The following is a 20,451-nucleotide window of genomic DNA, read 5'->3' as shown; positions in this document are numbered from 1 at the left end:
AATCCAGCAGGAAAATCAAAATACAGTGCAGTATGGGAGCAGTGGAAGAGGTAAGAAAATGGTTACTGGGCTTCCTCCTCCCCTCATTCCCTCTGATCTGATCTTCCTGGGCCCATCCCCTGCACTATGGCTGGGCTGGATTATCCCCTGAGGAAGTGAGGAAGTGAGGATGGCCAGCATCTGGGAGTGAGTTTTCAGTCTGTCTCCTCGCTGAAGCTCCTCCAGTAGCATACTGTCCCTTCAGCTGCTCCTAGTGACAACTTCCCTGGGAAACCTCCCCCAGGGAATATCACATCCATTGCCTGAACACCAGGTGTCACTGAGGCCCTAAGGTAACATTTCCTTGCTTTTTATTTCAGACGGTATTTTTCAGTTATTTTGTTGAAAATATCATGGTTTTTTTTTTCCTTATGGAAAAAATACATTACTCCATTTCTGTCAAAGTGATTTATAGACAAACACAACACAAAAAATACTCTCCACAAGCAGCACTGAAACATAACTTGAAAGGGAACACACAGCCTTCAGTGTCCAGAAGTCTGCTTGATATTTGTCATACTAAAGCAGCCATCTATAAAAGCAAGCCTTGTCCAGCAGCTGCTGAAATAGCAATTCACTTCCATGGAGCAACTTCTTCTCAGAATAATGATCAGAAACATATTTATGATTGGACCAGAAGTGAACTTTTGTTGCAGAATTGTAATAAACTTTTCTGACTATTGAGATGCAGGATCCTCTCAAGGGAAAGGTTACACATTAATCATTTAAGGTATAACATGAAGAAACGAGGTCATAAGGAGACTGAACAAGTTCTAAAAATAATCTGGTGGAGAAATGAAGAAGCCTGCAAGATGCAAAACTAGAGGACACTCTGACTTCACTCTTTTGTCCTTTGAAACTTGAAGATCCCAGATCAAATCCTGACTGGGTCTTTAGGAGTATAAGAACTGAATATGTAAAGGAAGCATCCCAGGTTTAACTTTTGAGTGAGGCTGTGTATCCTGCCCACCAATGTTCAGTAAGGATGACCTTTTTAACCAACTCCACTGGACTTTTATGCAAAATGAGATATTTCGAAGTGGCTTGTCTATACCTAAGATGTCTGAAGACTTCTGTTGTCCTCACTTTTTGAGGATGCCTATTGGCAAAGCACCTGTGTTTCTGGGTCCTCTGTCTGCCAGAGAGCACTGAGATTCAGGGAGCTGCAGAGTAAAGAGGGGGAAACCTCACTGCTGTTCTCAGCTGCCTGAGGGTTATAAGGAGGAGGATGTGCAGAGTCTTCCTGGCAGGGCCAGAAGAGGACCAAGAGAGAAGGAGGGGACCAAGAAGTGGACCAGGGAGGAGGATGGGCAGAGTCTTCTTGGCAGGGCCAGAAAAGGACAAATAAGTGCAATGGAAGGACAAATGCATAAGTTGCAGCAAAGGAAATTATGATTAAATGTATGAAAAAAAAAAATCTTTCACAATGAGAGCAAAGACTGGCACAGGCTTTCCAGGGAGGCTAATCTCCATCCTTGGAGATGTTCAATGGATCAGGCCCTGAGCATCCTACTATAACTTTGAAATTAGCTTTGCTGTGAGGTGGGTGCTCTCCAGAGGGACCTTTTATCCCAAATTATTCTGTGATTGTGTCTGTGCAGAGAGACAGAGACAGACATCTGAGATTTATTTTACAGGGGGAAGCAACTGTGATATAATCACTACTCTGAAAAAGTGGAAACACAATGCCTTGGACTCAGCCCAAACCAAGCATGCCTGAACAGGAGGGGAAGGCTGGTGACAGCTTTGTAGCACGTGAACTTTGCATAGATGAACTCAGAGTGACTGAGAGAGCCTGGTTTGTAACCAGCACTGCTGAGCTACCCATTAGTAAGCAGTGGTGCCTATTTATTCCTCTCTCCTGCAAGGATTCAGTCAAATAGAAGAACAAGCCTTAAAGAAAGGAAAGTTATAAAGATAAAAGAGCAAAGCTGGAAGAGAAATGTGTTGCGCATTTGGGGATAAGGAGAGAAAATATCGCCAAGGTGATGTTTTTTGGAATTTGTTTCACCAAGGGAACAGCCTTCTGTCCCCTACTGACAGAAATAAAGACATTTATCAAAGATACATTGGCCTTCTTCAATCAGTGTTCTCTTGGATTGCATCTGGGAGATGGTGCTGTTCTCTGTGACAGAATGGCGGCTGACGGCACCTACAATTCCCTCTGTTACTGATTACACGGAGTGCTAAAGCATGCATGTCAGCCACCCTTACCCTGGCACGCCTCAGTGTCCTGACTGTCAGTGCTCGCTGGCTCCAGGCTATCAGTGGTTCGGAAGGCAGCTTTGTTCCTGCCCTGGGACGCTTTGTTCTCCTGCTCTGCCAGAGCCCCCAGCAACATCGCTGACTCCTTCCTCTAATTGCCTACACGTGGCAAAGGCAAAGGCTCCCAAGATTAGGGAGCCCAAATCATGTTTTGTGGGGTTTTGCTTATTTCCCCCCCCCCCCCCCCCCCTTTATGGTCTGTGTTCTCATTTCGTCCACAGACAGTAAAAGACACAGATCTCAATCAGCTCGATACTGTTAGGAAAGTAAAAGCACATGAAGGAGGAGGAGGAGAAGGAGAAGGAGAAGGAGAAGGAGAAGGAGAAGGAGAAGGAGAAGGAGAAGAGAAGCCGGCGAGGGCGGGCAGGGCGCGGTGCGCGCTCACCCGTGAGCCGGGCGGGCCGTGACTCACTGACACTGACACTGACACTGACACTGACACTGACACTGACACTGACACTGACACTGACACGGGCGGGCCGCGGTTCACTGACACGGCAGCGCCGAGCACGGGCAGCCCCGCCAGCGTTTCCAGCTAGCCCGAGCATTTATTGCAGCGAAATGATTCAGTGACCTTAAGAAGCAGCCAGAGGCTTTCTCTGGAGACTGCTGGAGAGGAAGAATAATCTAATAGATGGGAAACTGCACTGAATACATTTTTTCTTGGTCTTGTTAATGATCTCAGCATGCACAGCTCATTTCAGTGCTCTGAAAATAGCTGGCAAGTTGTTCCTGAGATTTTCCACTCATTTTAGGGCTGGTATTCAGTTACCGCTGAAGATGATAAGAGATCTTTTGGCTGTGTAGTGTTAGCTTCCCAAAGTGATTTTTGAGACCTTTTGTAACATAGGTGTCCATCTCTTACTTATTAAGGTCACTACAGAGCACTTTCTTCTAACAAAATAAAAATTTTAAAACCACCCTAAGGCAAAACTAAAGCACAATTTGGGTGCAAACTGCACACAGCTTGGAGCAGAAGGAAGCAATTCAGACAAGCAGTAGGTTCAGGTGACTTTTGAAGTTTGTTACTCCCAACTTTACAATTCTGGAACATTTTTTAAATTTCATGCAACTGTGCTAAATATGAAGGCACAGCACATGAAACAGGAGCTAGTAACATCCAGGACAAACAGACAGTGTCTGTCCAGAGAACAATTTCAGCACCTTATACATGTCCCTTTCAAACCTGTGCTTAGGAATGGTTGCTCAAGTTCCCACACAATTCAAATGGGAACATGCCCTTTGAGCAGCTCGGGTGACACAGTGATTCCTGGAGTTATGCTGGAGCAGAGTGGTGATGGTTCTCTGTTCCATCTCTGTAGAAACTGCTGATTTCTCAACATCCTGAAAGTCAGGCCAAGTCTTCTGCTGCCTGTAGACTACAGCAAAGCTCTGGTTTCATACCAATGAAGAGCCAGAGGCAGGAAACGAATGCTGGAAAACTGACACAGCTGACTGCCCCACAGCCTTTCACCTGGGGATACTTGGGGGCTGTTCAACCAAAGCAGGGTTTGAAGGTGGCTGGAAGTCTCTTCACTTTGTGAATTATTTCCACAGTTTGTCAAAGACAGGGACAGAAAATGGATGAGAGCAATGTGTAAAGGCATTGTGCATCCTGGACCTGCACAAAGCCCTTTCCCATCTTGTCCTCTGTTTTCTCTCTGTGTTTCATTACATGGGGGTATGATATTAACAGTAGATGTTTATCACAAATCCAGCCAATTTTTTAATGATTTTCCCTAAGAAGTTGTTTGTTCTGAGTAAGATGACTAATTCAAGGGGATTTTTTTCTTTTGAACAGTTTGTTGAATAGGAGTGAAAGAAGCAGCTTAAACTTTGCATTCCAAGTAGTTTCATGTTTCTACTTTTTCTTTCTGCTGTTACATGACTAATAGATGTTGTAATTGTTGCTATAGTCATGGCTGAAAAGTCCCTTTGCAAAAATTCTTTGTATATAGATAAGTGAATTTTATGGCTTAAAAAAAAAAAAAAAAGCCCTAGTGAGTTCAGCTATTGCTGTCAGCAGCAATCTCCACCTCTGGGATGGTCACTCATAAAAGTGGTACTCAATCCTCACTTTTCCACATGTGCCTCAAGAAAAGCTGCATGACCAAGTCTTAATGCCAGTAGCCAGTATTGCCCCTTTTGTTGATGTTGCTTTTCTCTAGTTTCCTGTACAGAATCTTCTAGGGATTCATTTCTGTGATTTGACTTAAGGGATCCCTTAAGGAATCAAGAGATAATAGTAATTCTGTGTACCCAAATATGCACAATATGCAGCAAAGGTAGAAGATACCATTTTTATCTCCAAGGTCATTTATAAGAGCATCTCTTGTTTGTACTTCCTTACAACTTCCATAGTTCAAATATTTTACATTTTAAATGAGGAAGAGAAAATTAAACAGCAAAATTAAACAACAGCTATGAATGGAAGTCATCATTTGCAAAGCCAGAGGACTAAACTGTAGTCAATATATGTGGAAAGGAGAGAAAGCTCACCAGATGAGGAGGGAATAGTGGAAATTTGTTTCTGAGCAGGGTGCAGGCAGTGAGCTTTTGAAGAAGGCATGAAAACTGCTGCCAGTTAGAGCACTAGGACACTATTTCAGCAGCTCTTTTCAAGTTGCAGTTCTTCATATGGACCTTTCCAGACCAATTTGCTCCTTTGTCAAGGTGGAGTCATGCACACACTGTGGAAGGAATGGACAAGAACATTCCAACTTTCTTTGTCTTTCTCACTTTGCAAGAACTTCTGTTTAGCATCTTTGAAGGTAATTGGAAAGGGTGTAAAAAGCAATTTTCACTTATTTATCAACAACAATTAAAAACATGCACTTTTTGCCACAAAATTAGATGATCCCCAGAGAAGGAAGGAGCTAAAAGGCAGCAAGCAAAAAGGTAATTCAGAAAACTGCAGTAAAATTATTCCGTTCTCAGTGCTTTGAAGTGAGTGGTACAGCACCAGGGGTGCATTGTTTCCATAAGGTTAAGATGCACAAATAACACCATAAAATAAGTAGGAGTTCCTGCCACAGGTTGTGGTTGTCCCTGCAGGACTCTGCCCAAACACACAAGTTCCCTGTCTGCTGCTGCCTCTCATTTGTTGCCTTCCTGTTTCTGGTGGCCCCACGAAAACAAGGTCTGGGTTTTCAGGACAGTCAATGACAACTTGCTTCTGGTTAATGGACACTGTGCTGTAATTTCTGTCCTTGGTCTCTGCTTTCCCATGCTGATGCCAGTAACAAGGTCCCTGGTCTGTGGCACCAGCACCACATTGCACAGTGCCCTCCCTCGCTGCTGTGACAGATCCGAGTCCAGAGACTTCAGTTTAGTGCAGTGCAGAAGAAGCTGCTTGCCTTCTTCTTCACGAAGGACAAATGGACTAGCAGAATGAAGAGAAAAGGAAAGCCAGGCTTGTCCTTCTGTGCTGAGAGGAACAGGAGGTGTAAGGAAACCCAGTGGTGCCTACAGACTCCTGCTGCAGTTTGTGCCACAGCACGACAGCAGATACGTAGGCAGTCACTGGAGTGTGTCATCAGATTACCTGAACATTGCTGCTCCTTGTTATTAGATCTGCTGAAAACTGTACTGGATCTAGTTCCAAATGCACAGTCCATCTCCTGACAGGGCAGTGGTTTCTTTGGAGCAGTCTCAGAACAACCTGCAATACCATGCCACTCATGTGGTTAGGCTTTTACAGCAAGGCTGTACAAACTAGAGCCAGCAGAGCTGAGTAGCCTCGGCAGAGCAGCCTGGTAATGCAGCTGCACAGCTCCCAGTGCCTGACCAGCTACCTTGCTTTATGGAGGCATACCCACTCTTGGTGGAGTGGGGGATCAGGTTGCAGGAGTACCTGACAAGTCAGTCAGTCATTCTGCAAACATGATTCAGTCAAGGGAAGAGCAGAGGTCAGCCTCAGAGCTAAAGAACAAACCAGGCATCCTGGGCTACTAATTTTGCTGCCTACTATTCTATACTAAAAAAAAACTACTTGGAAAATGTGTAGGTATTGTAGATCATCGTAGTGCACTTTACTGTGCACTCTCCAGATAGGTGGGGAATAGGTGAGCGTGAATGGAGGAAGAAAGTGAGGAAAGGAACATGACATGGGGAACAATGCTGCTGTCATCGCTTCTAGGAAATGAATCTGTTAGCATGTGAGGACCTTAGCTGCAGTAGAGAGTCTATTGTATTTTCAGAGAAAAAGGTGTTGTCTTGTGCCATTGGATTGTATTACTGGAGTTACAGGTATCCTAATATAAATCCATGCTGCCAGTGAAACGAGGTCTGCAATGTGGCTACCACAGATAGAACCAGTAGAAAATACAGGGAGAGTGCACAGGCAAATGTGGGGGTGAAGTCCCACCCACAGGGATATTGTAGGTGTCAGACCAGCCCACGAGCCTGAGAAACTCAGTTGTGTTCTTTCTCCTGGAGGAGATACAATAGCAGAGACAGGCAAAACCTATAAGACAGATTTTTCTTAAGCCAATCTCGAGAAAGAAATAGTTTAGATGTGCACTAGTGTGATAGATAAGCACCAAATGAGAAAAGGGCATGCTGGCCATAATATTGACAAAGAAAGATGCAATAATTATTACCTGATCAGTACAAGCATGGACTGCCCATGTGAGTGGACAGATCTGTCTGGATTTGGCTTGTTACCAGTTTCCATAAGGCAGAAGTGCAGCTGGCCTTTACAATTTTGTGAAGGATCTACAGAAATAGTTGCTGGGGACTGCCATGAAGGCCAAGAAGAAAATTTTTGAATGGAGGATGTTGGAGGAGCTTGGAAAATTTTTGAATAGAGGGTATTGGGTTGCAGCAGATGAGACCAATGGCATGGAGGGAGCTGAGAAATTTCAGGGTGTGACAATGTCAGGAAGCTACACCAGACTGGCAAACCTAGGCCTATAGCTAGGATTCTTTTTTCCTAAAGCCAACAGAGAGGGGACCTGGAACCAAATAGATAATCAAGTGTAATCTGGCACTCCTCAAATTGTAAAAGATCTGATCTTGTGTCTCTGTTAACATTTCCACCAGCCTGCTGCACACTGAGCCCAGCCCGATAGGAAGAGTGGTTGTGATTTCTCGGGAGTAAAGAAAGCTGTGCTCTGTTGCAAAGCAAGTGACCAGAACAAAACTCAGTTTCCCCACACAGTGCGCCTTCCAGTGCTCAGGCTGTGGAAAAGCTCCTCTCATTCTTGAAGGTATGGCAGACCAAATTAGTTAAACTTTTACAGTTCTGCCTGAACAGTTGAATCTGTGAGATAACATGGTCAGTAGAAAGAGGAACAAACACAGGATCTCCACAGCAGCTGATTATACCAGAATCTGGTTGTTTGAAGCTAGGGCATGGTTAACTGATAGGAATTTATTTTGGAATTACCTGCAGCTGAGGATGGATTTGGTAGCTGTGATACTCCACCACTTGACCATGGAGAAAAGCAGAGCATGCTGTCAGAGATATCAGAAATTAGTCAGCTCCAACAACTCAAAATTAGAATCCATATTGCAGCAACAGAGTGGGAACAAGGAAAACAGCAATCACAGTGACATATCACATTCCTGTTCTGAAGCAGAGGGACGTGAAAGACAACTCATTTAGCAATTACACATTCTTTAAATCACAAAAGGGAAAATCACAGAATTGTAAGGAAAAGCACTGCATTCAGTAAGTGAGTGTCAATCCATGAAATGAGATTTTTGCATGCACGTGATGTTCATGCCAGGCAGAACTGCAAAATTAAATGTATTTATACCAGATGCAAAGGCAAGATAAGAAATGGAATATCAGATAAAGAGACAAAAGGACTGAATGCCTTATTCTTTGAAACTAGCAAAATAAGAAAGCAGAATGTCCATAAACTAAGGTAATTTTTAAATTGCATCATAATACTGTCACTAAGACATTGTAATTTTTAAACATGACCTGCAAAAAGCATTCCAACTAAAATTTTAGATCCATAGAAACCAGCTATTCCAGCTAAAGCATGTGAATTTATGATCTTAGTGAAAAAAACCTCACAAAAACAAACAAACAAACTCCACAAAAGAGGACAGATAGTTTATCTGGTCAGAAAGATGAACAAGTTAACCCAAAATTTTACCCAGACCTACATTTTTTGCAGCATCAAAACATGAATTCTGATATATTGCCCTGGTGATTTTGCATCTGTGGAACAGCTATCATTAATTTTACCCCAGTAAGGTAATATGATGTCTAGAGCATCACACATTTTGCAGAGTGTCTGATATGTTAATACAGAAAAATTAAAGAGGTGAATAAAGTAAATAAAAACCTAGACTTCGCTGCCAAGGAATTATAGACCACAGCTTTAATAACGAGATATCAAGAAATAAAGTGAAATATGTATTTTTATATACTCAAGCATTACAAACAATGATTAAAATGAGCTCAGGCCTCAAACCTTTCACTTGGAACTATGTTCTTCACATGGCAGAAAAAGACACATTCCTAGAATTTGATAGTAAAACACTGTCCTGGAGAAAAAGAAAAAAAAATATTAACAGAGTATTGATACTATTCTGTTCAATAGTAAGTTATTAAACTACCAGGCTCTCAGCCAAGAACACAGCTTGGAAGCTAACTCAGATGTGGATGGATATCAGTTTCCTCAAGAAGACGGACTGAGAGGCCTGGCAAAAAGTTTACCCTATGCAGTACAAGTGTGTGGACATGAACCTCATGTGGCAGAGCCTCTGAAAAATCATGCCCCCAGCTGCATCTCTCTTCTGGAAATAGCCAGAAAAGTAAAATAGAAAATGAAAAATGAGAATATGGCAGCCAAATGACTGTTCAATTGACACAGAGGAAAAACTAAGATGGTTGCAGGCAGTTGAGTAAGAGCTGTTCAAGAAATGACCGTCCCAAGAGCAGGATTTGAATATCCCCTCAATAGATGGTCCATGTGTCCATGCTTGGTCTGTGCAGCACAGGCAGGAACACACAGCACCTCCCAAGCGCTCTGGCAGAGACACCCTGAGTGTCTGAGCAGTGGCCTGAGCCCATGAGGGCAGGAGTGATGTAAGAAAAAGGAGGCCAAGACATGAATCAATGTTTGAGCTTTGAGATGAACTCTGTGCTAATCTGTCTGGTTCACAATCTGTGGTGTAGATATGTCTGTGTTACGTGATGTGACAACCAGAGAAGCCTGCAGACTATGTCACCTGAGACAGTGCTCTAGAAAGAGGATGTTTGGAAAAGGTAGGAAACCAAAACTTGTTTTAAAAAGCATTTTTTAAAAATTGTTCACTGAATGTGGATGAAGCAGCAAAGCCAGGAGAACTATACCACCTACAACTGACTTCTTATCCAGAGCAGTCCAGAATTCAGAAGTATGGTAACTGAACAAAAATATGAGCTCATCAGCTCTTACAGATCTCAGGGGCCATTAAAATAATGGTTTTGAGAAAAGAATTAAAGAGAAACAAAGTATAAACAAAATCAACCAAGGATTTAAAAGTATTTCTGTCTCAAAATACATCCATCTTCCTTCTAAGACCCAGATCACAGGGGAGAAGCTTCCACTTTTGGATACTGAATGGTGAAGATAGCATAAGCATTTCAAATGATGTTGAATATAGAGGCAGCTAACTTGAGGATATGTCAGGACAATCTGAAAACAAAGTTTGTCTCCTTGCTTATTGAAAATACACAGCATCCCCAGTGAGTGCATTTTTCCACAGGCAGAAACTTTCTCATTATAAATGGCATGTCTATTTGCAGTGAGTTTGTACTCCACATCTGGAGATAATCGTATTGCTTCATCCTGCTGCCACAGTTATCAAACAGAAAGATAAAACTTGTTATTTTTAAGTTTACAGAATGTATTTGAAAAAAAGAAAAAAAGTCAGTCCAGTCTAGAGCAATATTCCTCAAGGAGTATCAGTAACATCTTGGTATAAACATGCACGTTCCTTGGTTCCTGTGGAGCAGCACCATGAAACTCTGCAGTAATAGAAGTGGGATGGGGAGCTTGCAAAGGCAAACAGCAGCAGTGAAGCAGGAGAGCTCCCACAGCTGGGCGAAACTTTCAATGTCAGAGAAAATCATGAACTTGAGGCAAGGCACAAAGGCAGCCATGGAAGCTAGTGCAACACAGGCTGTTGGTGGGACAGGTCACTCAGCCCAGGTAAAGCTCCACTGACTGCAGCTGACGTCACTTAAAGGTTGTCATCACTGAAAGATGACACCAAAGAGCAAAAGGAGCTGATGGAAGCACTGACTAAAGAACCCTCTTTGTGTGCTGGTGAAACGATGCAAGGAAGGAGCCTGACCTGGGGAGTGCCCTGTGACAGGTGACATGCCAGCAGGACTGCAGAGCTGGCAGCTGGACAGCTGTGGGCAGCCCCTGCAGGGACAGCTGCTTTCCTCGGGGGCTGCTCTGCAGGGTTTGCACAGCCCTCTCCAGAGCAGGAGCCTGAGTGCAAGAAGCCTTTTACAGCTCCAGGGCTTTTTCAGTCCTCAGTCTCTTGCTGTAGATGGTTGCTGAAGAACTGCTGAAATCCATCTGTGCTTATGGTCTGCCAGACTGTCCTTCCAAATAAGATTTTGTAGATTATATTGAATTAATTTAACCTATAGGCTCATGTAAATTGGTCATATACATAATTTATTTTAAAAATTCATAATCCTTTTCCTAAGTGGTCAACACCAAGTACTTGTAAGGAAAATAGAGGAAATTTTCCAAATCCTTGCTAGTTAAGTTATAAAATATATGGCTTAAATATCTTTCTAAATGTATTGTAACCCATCTCAGATATTATATAAAAATAAGAATTAAATAGCAGATCTTCAGATATTATTTCTTTCCTATGTTTTTGACTTTGTCTTCCCTAGTGTTCAACTTCCATGACATATCACAGCAACACTAGTAGCAATGCTGTAGCACAAGAGTCTAGAGAAATAAGTAGTGGAAGGCTTTGCCTGCAAGTAGTTAAATATGTACGATTCTCTTGAACTTCATTTTTTGTGTGCATTATGATGAAATTATCTGTGTCTTTTGTTAATCTTTAAGGTAGTATTTCATTATTTTTTTAGCCCTATTAATATAGCATAAAGAAGAAATATTCTATTTTCTGTAATGAAGCAAATTAAAAATCAATTTCCAAGCCATCTCATTTAGAAAAGTAATTTAAAAAGCAATAAGACTGTAATTTTGAATTGTGTAACAAATCAATTTGTGTTTTAGAGCACACAGTAGTCAAGGGTGATTCGTTTAGCAAGTTCAACTCAGTTTTCTAATGCACCTTGTATTTTGTTTGTCCTGATCTTACTATCTCCATTTCATTGTAGCACAGTAGGAAAATACATGAAGACCTAATGTTTCTCACAGAGGTTTTTATTTCTGATTTATTATGTTCCCTTTTCCTCTGTACTAACATCTCATTTGAACCTGTTGGTTGCCCTCCCAGTACAGAGCCCTCAGTTCAGATCCCTCAGTCTGGTGGTGACTCCCAGGCCCCCTCTGTGGGAGTCTGTTCCCGTGGAGGAGGTTTTGCTTCTTTTTCCCCCACAGTCTGAGCCTCAACATGGGGCAATGGTGCTCTGACTATGCTGCCAGAGAACCACACAGCCAAACATCTCAAGTGCTCTGCAAAAACCCAGAGTCTTCCTTTAGATGTGATAATATAACATGAGAAAGTAAGATCACAGGTATTTTATAAATAAGTAAACTAAGGGCATAGAGGCCAGTTCACTTTCTGAGAGCCATACATATATGAAGAGCTAGAAATAATAATGAAATACATTATCCTTTTGAAAGTCTGTATACTAGACTATCAGGTAGATTTTACTTCTCTCACTACTCAGTAGTCTTTAATAAATCCTTAATTGGCATAACTATAGTGACCTTTCTAAAAACACGGAAACTTCCCAGTTTCCAGAAAGAGAAAACTGATTCACCTTTTCTCTCCTTAGCAAAGGAAACAAAGTTTTTCATGCATGGGATCCCTGAGGATCAAACTCAAACACATCTCTACATTATCAACACTGTGTTCAGAGCAAATCACTGTGAAGAAAATGAACTCTACCCCAGACAAAACCAACACAATGCAGCCACATACTTTTAAAAATTTCAGGGAAAACCTGTTGGTTTTAACAAACATGCGTTGGTGGGATTTTTTCCAGTGTGCCATTGAAATAGGAAAATGCAGATAACCCAGTCTCCTTTTCTATACTTCCCTGGTGCAACTGGTAAGCCCTCAGAGATACCAGCAATATTTGAAATGGTGGAGCATCATTTCTTCTGAAGGGGTGGAGCAGACCCCTCTTTTGCCACCTTTGTCACATGCAGAGTGAGAAATATGTAACAGGTAAGGAGCGACTCAAAGATCCCTCCACAGCTGCTGAGCTGTTCAGTCAGTTTGGCTCTGGGAGAACAGAGCCAGGGCTGGATCAGATGTATGAAGAGCCTGTGAGCAGAGTTACATGGCTATAAACCTGGCATGAGAGGAGATTGAGCAAGCAAATCAGATGCCACAAGCACGATTTGCTTGCTGCTAATGATGTCTCTGTAACATCACAGGCTATCTCTAAGCTATATTTTCCACTGCCTTGCTGGCTTGCAAAACTTTTAATGGAACAAGTTTTTCTGGCATAAGAACACTGATTTTTATCTTTAATGAGCAGCCTCTCTATCATTTAGCTTCAGGAAACAGCTTCCTGGTTGTAAACTGCTTGAAACTGCTGACAGCCAGGCAACTTCAAAAGCAGCCAGGAGCAACTTTCTTGCTAACTTTGGGAAGGAATTCAAAAATGCTGAAAGGTGCAGATGATTCTGTTATGGAGCAGGAGGACTCTGCTTCCCAACATGGAGAAATGATGAGTTGGGATATCAATGACATCAAACTTCCCCAGGTACGTGCCTGTGTCGTAGAAATTTATTTAGTTCTGACCAGTCATCTCCACCACTGATCTTAAATGCTTTCTCAGTCATCTATGACTCATTGCCTTTATTCTGTCACCTTGAGGTATGGGGGAATTTTGCTAGAAAATATTGAGAAAATATTGACATTTCCATGCATTTCTCCTTAAATGTATCATTGAAAGAACTGTTGCTGCATGAAATATAGCAACGCTGCAAAGGCATTGTTTTCACTGGTGGGTTAGGTGCAGAGAAAGCAGAGGGGAAAAAGGTGCCTCCTCCTGTGGGCACTTAATTAGAGCTGTCCAGGACTTGCTTTTTGCCCTGGGTTGTGCCTTTTGAGAAGGGAGCACAGCACGCACCACTGCCTTGCTACTGTGGGTGTTCAGTGTCATTGCACATTGGGCTCCAGCTCCAGAGCTCACAGGGAGGCAAGTCTCTTGCCTCCCATATGGAGGCAAAGCTTTTCATGAGCACCTAGAGAAACCTTCCTTCATGTTTGCAGAGGTTTGCTGAGAGACACAAGAGTGATCTTCCCCTCCCTCTGTCCTTTTCTAGTTCTCTTAGCTAAAAGTTTCAACCATGCTCTCCAGTGAAAGCCCACACACACTGCACACTAATGTCACCTCCCTGTCCCTCAGCTCTGCATATTTCTGCCAGATTCCTCTTGCTGCAATCCTTCAGCATCCAGCTCTGCCTTTCAGCTCCCAGCCCTGCCTTCTTACTGGATTCCAGCCTCCTCCCTGCTATAACAGTGCTGTTTGCTCAAAGCCTCCATGTTCCAGAATATCCCCTTCCCTGCCCTTCAGCCCAAGGTCACCTTCACCTGCACTTCAGTCCAGAGGCATCATGGACACCCTTCCCTACACTATCCAGTGGCTACCAGGGGAGCATGGGAATTTTTCTTTTCTTGGTTGATATTCTTACTGCTGCCATGGCTCTCAGTTCTGGGATTAGCAATTTAAAGGAAATTTCTACTAAGCTTTTGTATCCCTTACAAGAACTTTTCCCTCAAAATCATCATCAGGTATGGTAGATGCTTTACAGCTTACTGCATTTTACTATATTGACTGTACTCACTGATGTACACTGATGTGATGTGTACATCACATCACATTTGTGATGGTGTTTGATCACATCACATCACATTTGATTTGGGTCTTTGGAGTTTTTTCCCCAGTTTTATTTTTATTGCTCCTTACTCTGTTGTCCTTGAGGCATGGTGTTTGTTCTGGGGTGGTTTTTTTGTGTTTTTTCTTCTTTTTGGTTGGTTGGTTGGGTGAATGAGAACAAGCTCCTGGCCAGGCCTTCCCAATGCTCTGGGGCCTGCAGGGAGCCACAAAGATCTGTGTTTTTCCTGCCTTATCTCCACTGCTCCCTCCTGACAACCTGCATCACCTGCTGGGGTGCTGGAGTCACCTAGGCTACAGGAAACCCAGCAGAGGTCCAACTCTGCTGTGCTCCTGGACAAGCTTTTCTCTTCCTCAGCCTAAAATGTGGCTTGCTTTTCTTTTTCCACAGCATGTGAGCCAGACAGACTGGTTTCAAGAATGGCCAGATTCCTATGTAAAACATATCTATAGCTCAGAGGATAAAAATGCTCAGAGGCACCACAGCAGCTGGGCAATGAGAAACACCAACAACCACAACTCTCGCATCTTAAAAAAGTCCTGCCTTGGGGTGGTGGTTTGTGGTAACAACTGCTCTACCTTGGATGGGAGGAAGATCTACCTAAGACCAGCCATATGTGATAAAGCCAGGCAAAAACAACAGCGTAAGTACGAACATGGCAGTTCATTGCAGCTCATAAATGAACACATCATAGAAATCAAAGTATGGGATACCCTTTGGATTACCCAGCCTTCCTTCTGCCATTCCTTATATTCCAATGCAACTCTTGATTTGGAACAATGCATTTTACACTTCTTATTGTTGGAGAGTAGTCATCTGCTTGTTCATTTTCTTTTTTTCCCTAAACATTTTTAAATCTCTATTTTTGCTGGTTAGGGATTGCTTCCCGGCCTTCTCAGGCCCTTTAGTGATGGTACTGAGAAAGCTGCACAGTGCAGGCAGTTCCTGCACTGCCCTGCTGTTCCTGCCCACCAGAGTGTTGGCTTCATTATTGCACTGGCCCAGGAGGCAAGTCTTGCAGGAAAGAAGTTGCTCATAAACTGTGATGACTGGAAAATAGGCCCCACAGTCACGTCACTGGAGCCAGACAATGCAAACAGAGAACATGAGCTGCACACACATTTTAAACAAGACCATTCCAAACAATTGTGATTGCTCAGCAGAGCTAGCACATACTGATTTCTGGATCTGATGTACATTTTAGCTAAAGAAAGGTATTACTCAGGTGCTCACTGGGGCCAGAACAGTGTTCTCTAGAAACACATATGACATTCCAAACACTGACAAGAGAAAAACTAAAAAAACTGACCATGACAATAAATTATAAGACTGTAATAACATTGTAATAGAAATAATTTTTGAAGGTTATATTTAATAATGGACAGAACAAAATCCCTTCCATTATTAGTTTGTTTATATTGATTTTTGCTTATGTTTGGAAGTTTTTCACATAGTTTCTCTCAGTGTAATTTCTGAGCACCAAACCAGAAGTGGCAATCTGCCAGCAATGAACCATTGTATCACATGGGATTCATCTAACTGGTGTTGCATAGAAAATGCTTCCCCCTCCCCTTGCTCCAGGGAAATGCTGTCCAAACTGCAATGGACCACTGCGGCTCCTTTCCTGCCGAGGCCACGGCGGTTACCCAGTCACCAACTTCTGGAGGCATGAAGGCCAATTCATTTTTTTCCAGGTTGGTATAAAATTACTTAACATTATGCAAGTTAATTTTAAAGACTGGTATTTTAAGTTTTATTTTGCAAATTTTTTTTGTTCCAACAGATAGGGGTTATTGAATATGACAAGGTCAAATGACTGTAAGGAGAAGAAAATATCACAAGGTCCTAAGCAACCTGATCTAACTCTGAAGTTAGTCCTGCCTAAGCAGGAGGTTGAGCTAGAGGGCTCTTCCAGCCTAAATTAGCCTATGCTACTATGATTTTACAGCACAGTGTATTTTTTATTTAGGCTTCTGTGAAAACTTGTTGATTTTGAAGTGTTTTGCCTCAGGTGCATAGGAACCAACAAATCCTCAGAAGTACCATATTATGTCTTCTCCTTATCCAAGACACTACACTTAATCCTGAGGGAATCTTGGAAGAAGAAAGGGTTGTACCCAAGGGACTGTCTATGGAAAATGCCATCTATGTATTATATGTAACTTATATCTGGAACACGGTGTATGCAAGTGTTTAAATAATGGGCACTATTTCTGGAAGCTGTAGTCCTGGTTTAGAAACATTACCACTTGCCTGCTTTCCACTCTTTCACTTATGTGCAGGCTAAATAAAATTAATTCTCTGTGGAAGCTAATGAAAATTAATGTTCAGATACATATGTCTAAATTGTAGGAAGAATTAAAGTGACTGCAGGGGGTTCAGCTGGGGCTCTGTTGGGGGAACTGTCTTCTACAAATAAATGTGGTGCACTGATTTTATTATTTCAAAGGGTTTCTACCCTACCCATCCCACTTCGTCTGGGATATGCTTATTATTTGAGCTCACAGGAACTAAATCCTATTAAATACAGAGCATTAAATTAGGCCATAATATGTGATTTTGGCCTGTGGTATAAATTCTGTTCCCTTAACATTATTAACAAGATTGCTTCTACCTTTAATGTACCATAATTACTTCCTAAAGTGCAAAGGAGCTCATGACCACCCACGTCCAGAAACAAAACTAGAAGCAGAAGCAAGAAGATCAATCCAAAAAGCAAAGACAGCTTTTTCTTCATCTTCTCTAAGACTAAAAGGAATCCAGGAGATTGAGGTAATGTTGGTCAATGAAATTTTGGTCAGGCAGTCTGTGGTTCAAGGCATGGTGGAGGCTATCTGGGCTTTGGGTCTGGGTGGGAGCAGGCTTTATATCTCCACATTCTGCATGCCCATGATCAGGCCAAGGAGGACCAGGGCTGTCCTGAGCATCCTGCTCTCCTTAGTGCTGTCATGCACTGCCAGCACCTCCTCTCCAGAGGAAATTTGCACCTGATGGCAGCAGGAGATTGCATCTACACTGGTAAACAAAGCAGGGCTGCAGGGCAGGCTAAGTTTCATCACCATTCACATGGAGCTTCCTGTGCATAAGTTTCTGCTCAGTGCCTCTTGTCCTATTTCTTGGCACTACCGAGAAGGGTGAAGGCATGTTCCACCTCTGCTTGCTCCCCTTGAGTTTCTGCAAGAAAGGGGGAAGGTTCATAACCTGTACCTGGTTCGCCTGCTTTGAAGGCAGAAGAGTGCTTTGAAGGACTTTGTGAAGCACTGATGTTAAAACATCTGCTCTGATGGGTGTGCAAACACTTGTGAAAGTATCTCCAGAGATCCTTGGGACTGCCTCATGACTGATGGAGGGAATCCCAGTGACTTTCCTGCACAGGCTGTGTTAAACTCGGTTGTCATCACCAGTATTCATATGCAGTTTGTCTTTTGATATATTAGGGGTGGTGCATTCCCCCATCCTGGTATTGGAGATAATAATCCATGCCCTTTCAGCCACAGACAAAAAGGATAGTTGCTCTGAGTGGGGACAGATTTCTTAAATGGATGACATGGAGAAGGAAGGGGATCTGGGAACCCAAGAAGCAGATAAAATGTGCACACAGGAAGTTAAACCCATTTGAATAGAATGTGAATGTAGAAGCTGCAGCTATTTCTACTGGAAATACTCAGGAGGACACTAAAAACCAGAACCTTTTGACACAAGTGCCTGGGAACAAAAGCATAAGAAAAACTAGCTGATCTGTCTAACTGCCTAAAAAATACAAAAACAATGCTTTTCCTATCACTGGTTTAGTTCTGTCTGCATGAACACTGAAATAGTTTCCACCCAGGAAATATGACTGAGCCACGTGGCTTTCTTTTATAGCTGAGCCTGCTGGTTAGCCTACTTGCTTAGGTTAAGTTTCCTGTAGACGTGCCTTCATCTTTCCCTTCCTCAAATATCTTCCTGAGGCTTTCACTTTCAATTGTGTGTGATTAGAAACAGACTAAAGATGTCACAAAAGTATAATAGTAGAGCCTGCTTTTCAGCTGTTCTGACTCTACACTCAGACCTAAACAATTTATCCTTGTTGGTTTTCCAGTTCATGGCTCTCCAGCAGGTTTTCCATGGGAGTAACCCGTCATACTCATGTTTTGCCAAACTAGCTGTGGTACAACTAACCCAGGAGTCTGATTTGTCACACAGAACCGATGTTGTTCAATCTGCAAAAATATAATCCAAAAAGATTCAGTTTTAATGTGTTCAATCTGGAAAACGTATTCTGAAAAGAGTCAGTTTTAATGTGCTCACAAGAAATCAGGGAGGAGAACTTCAGAAAAAGGTATGAGCCCAAAATAGAGCAAGTGATTTATAGAATGGTCTCTCTATGGCATCTATGGCAGGTCTGTAGCTGAAGGTGGGTTGGGTCCTACACCAGATTGTTGGAATTTTTTCTCATGGTGAGTGGAGAACAACTGAAAGGCACTTTGCTGCTCCAGCAGTCTGCAAAACCACTATAATTAAATGGATGAAAAAGCAGAATTATAAAGACCTGCAAGCACTCATTAGAAATGAATGGTCTGAAAGGAATTAAAGTTTGCATAATTATAATCCAATAATTGGAGCAATTAAAGAAGTTGTGAAATATCCAGAACAGAAGACCCAGAAGAATAATTCTTGTGTGCTGATCCCTACCTGAATAAAATTTCTGTTTGTGGGGTAAAAAAATGTAAAGATAGGAAAATTTATTAATTAGAAATAGACTCTAGTAAAGCTGAAGAATATTTTTGTAGTGAAAAGATCACTTCAGAACAATCAGCATAAAAAAATCATACTTAGCTTTTCCAGTCTGCACAGAAAGAGAAATCTGTGGTGTCAGATGTATTAGCATAATTTCATTTGTAGGTCCTTCTTCAGTATATGCTGGCAATGCACCCAAAGGTCTAAGCAACGCTTTCAGTGTAAAACAGGTTTTGGGCAAAAACTGGTGAAACAAAAGCTGAGCGAAGAGCTGGGAGCTGTTTCGTTTGCCCCCACAGCCCATGGGCACCCTCACTGTGGTGGGAGAGGCTCTGCTATGCCGTCTGCTTTGTTACCTGTGTTCACAGAACCACAGGATGGTCAAAGAGACATCCAAGGCCATCAAACCAAACCATCGTGTTAGTTGAGTGCCTTTGCAAGCAGCTCACAGAGGAGAGGTGCTACACCACACCATGTTTTACTAACCCATGCCTTGCTTTCCCAAGTCTCTGACAGGTGCAGTGCCGACACAGGAGCCTTTGCCTTTGCTTCTTTCCGACCCGGATGCTCACATGCCACCTGCTAATTTCAGGGGACATTTGAGCAAAAGCTCCCAGGAGCCAACGCTGAGCAGCTGCTCTGGGCAGTTTCCATTCCCGAGGAGAGTTGGAGAGGATGGGGCCTCCAGAGAGGCACCCACCTGGAGCCGAGGCCTGTCCCTCAGGGGCACCCCCAGAGCCAAGAGGCTGAACGGTGTCCCTGCCGTGCCCAGCACAGCCCTTTCTCCCCAGCAGTGCGCCCACCTCAGCACCCAACACGTCCTGCCCATGGCTGAGGGTGGCCATGATCCCTTCAGGTGTGACGTGGGCCCTTTGGGAGATGGATCCTGTGGGACGGAATCCCCTCTGGCCTACGGCCCCTGTGTGCCGCCTCCCGCCGCGCCTCAGGCAGGGCCCTGCCCCATGGCGAGGGGGGCACGGCCTCAGCCACAGCTCCCGCTGCCTCCACGGGGAAGGGAAGGACACAGGGGCGGGGGAGGGCACCAAGTCTGTCTCAACTACTGCAACAACGACATGGTTTTTAACCTGTACCCATTACGGTGACTTTGTTCAAAAGGCCCTGCTCGACCCTCCTTTGGCAATAGGTCCAATTCTCCACCCCTCTGGCAACACAGATGTCAAAGTGCTATCACAACAGGTCTCACTTTAGCTCCTCTTGCAAGCCCCAGAAGGGGCTTTCATTCCTGCAGGCTTGTCTTTGTTCCTTTTTATTTAACAGTCTTATTTCCCACTGTTTCCTGGATCTAATAAAAGCTATCAGCTCTTCTTACAGACTGCCTCGCTGCCATTCTGGTTTGGTAGCATTTCAAGCTTGTTCATTCCTGTGGGACTGTGGAAGGTGTGGATGG

General features: G+C 43.1%; 1 protein-coding gene across 1 annotated transcript; it reads left to right on the top strand.

Moving 5' to 3' along the window:
- Positions 1-13,084: 13,084 nt before the first annotated feature.
- GCM1 (glial cells missing transcription factor 1) lies at positions 13,085-20,146 on the top strand. The gene is made up of 5 exons (XM_054279052.1): positions 13,085-13,186; positions 14,715-14,967; positions 15,906-16,018; positions 16,968-17,096; positions 19,550-20,146. Exons 1-5 carry the CDS (start codon positions 13,085-13,087, stop codon positions 20,144-20,146), a joined length of 1,194 nt encoding a protein of 397 aa, XP_054135027.1.
- The last annotated feature ends 305 nt before the right edge of the window (positions 20,147-20,451 follow it).

Source organism: Melozone crissalis, unplaced genomic scaffold (assembly GCF_028551555.1).
Source record: "Melozone crissalis strain CALT ecotype California unplaced genomic scaffold, PUWL_Pcris_2 ptg000027l_1, whole genome shotgun sequence".
Taxonomy (NCBI): Eukaryota; Metazoa; Chordata; class Aves; order Passeriformes; family Passerellidae; genus Melozone; species Melozone crissalis.
Note: the sequence above shows the minus strand (reverse complement) of the source record. Positions and strands in the feature narration are given on the sequence as shown.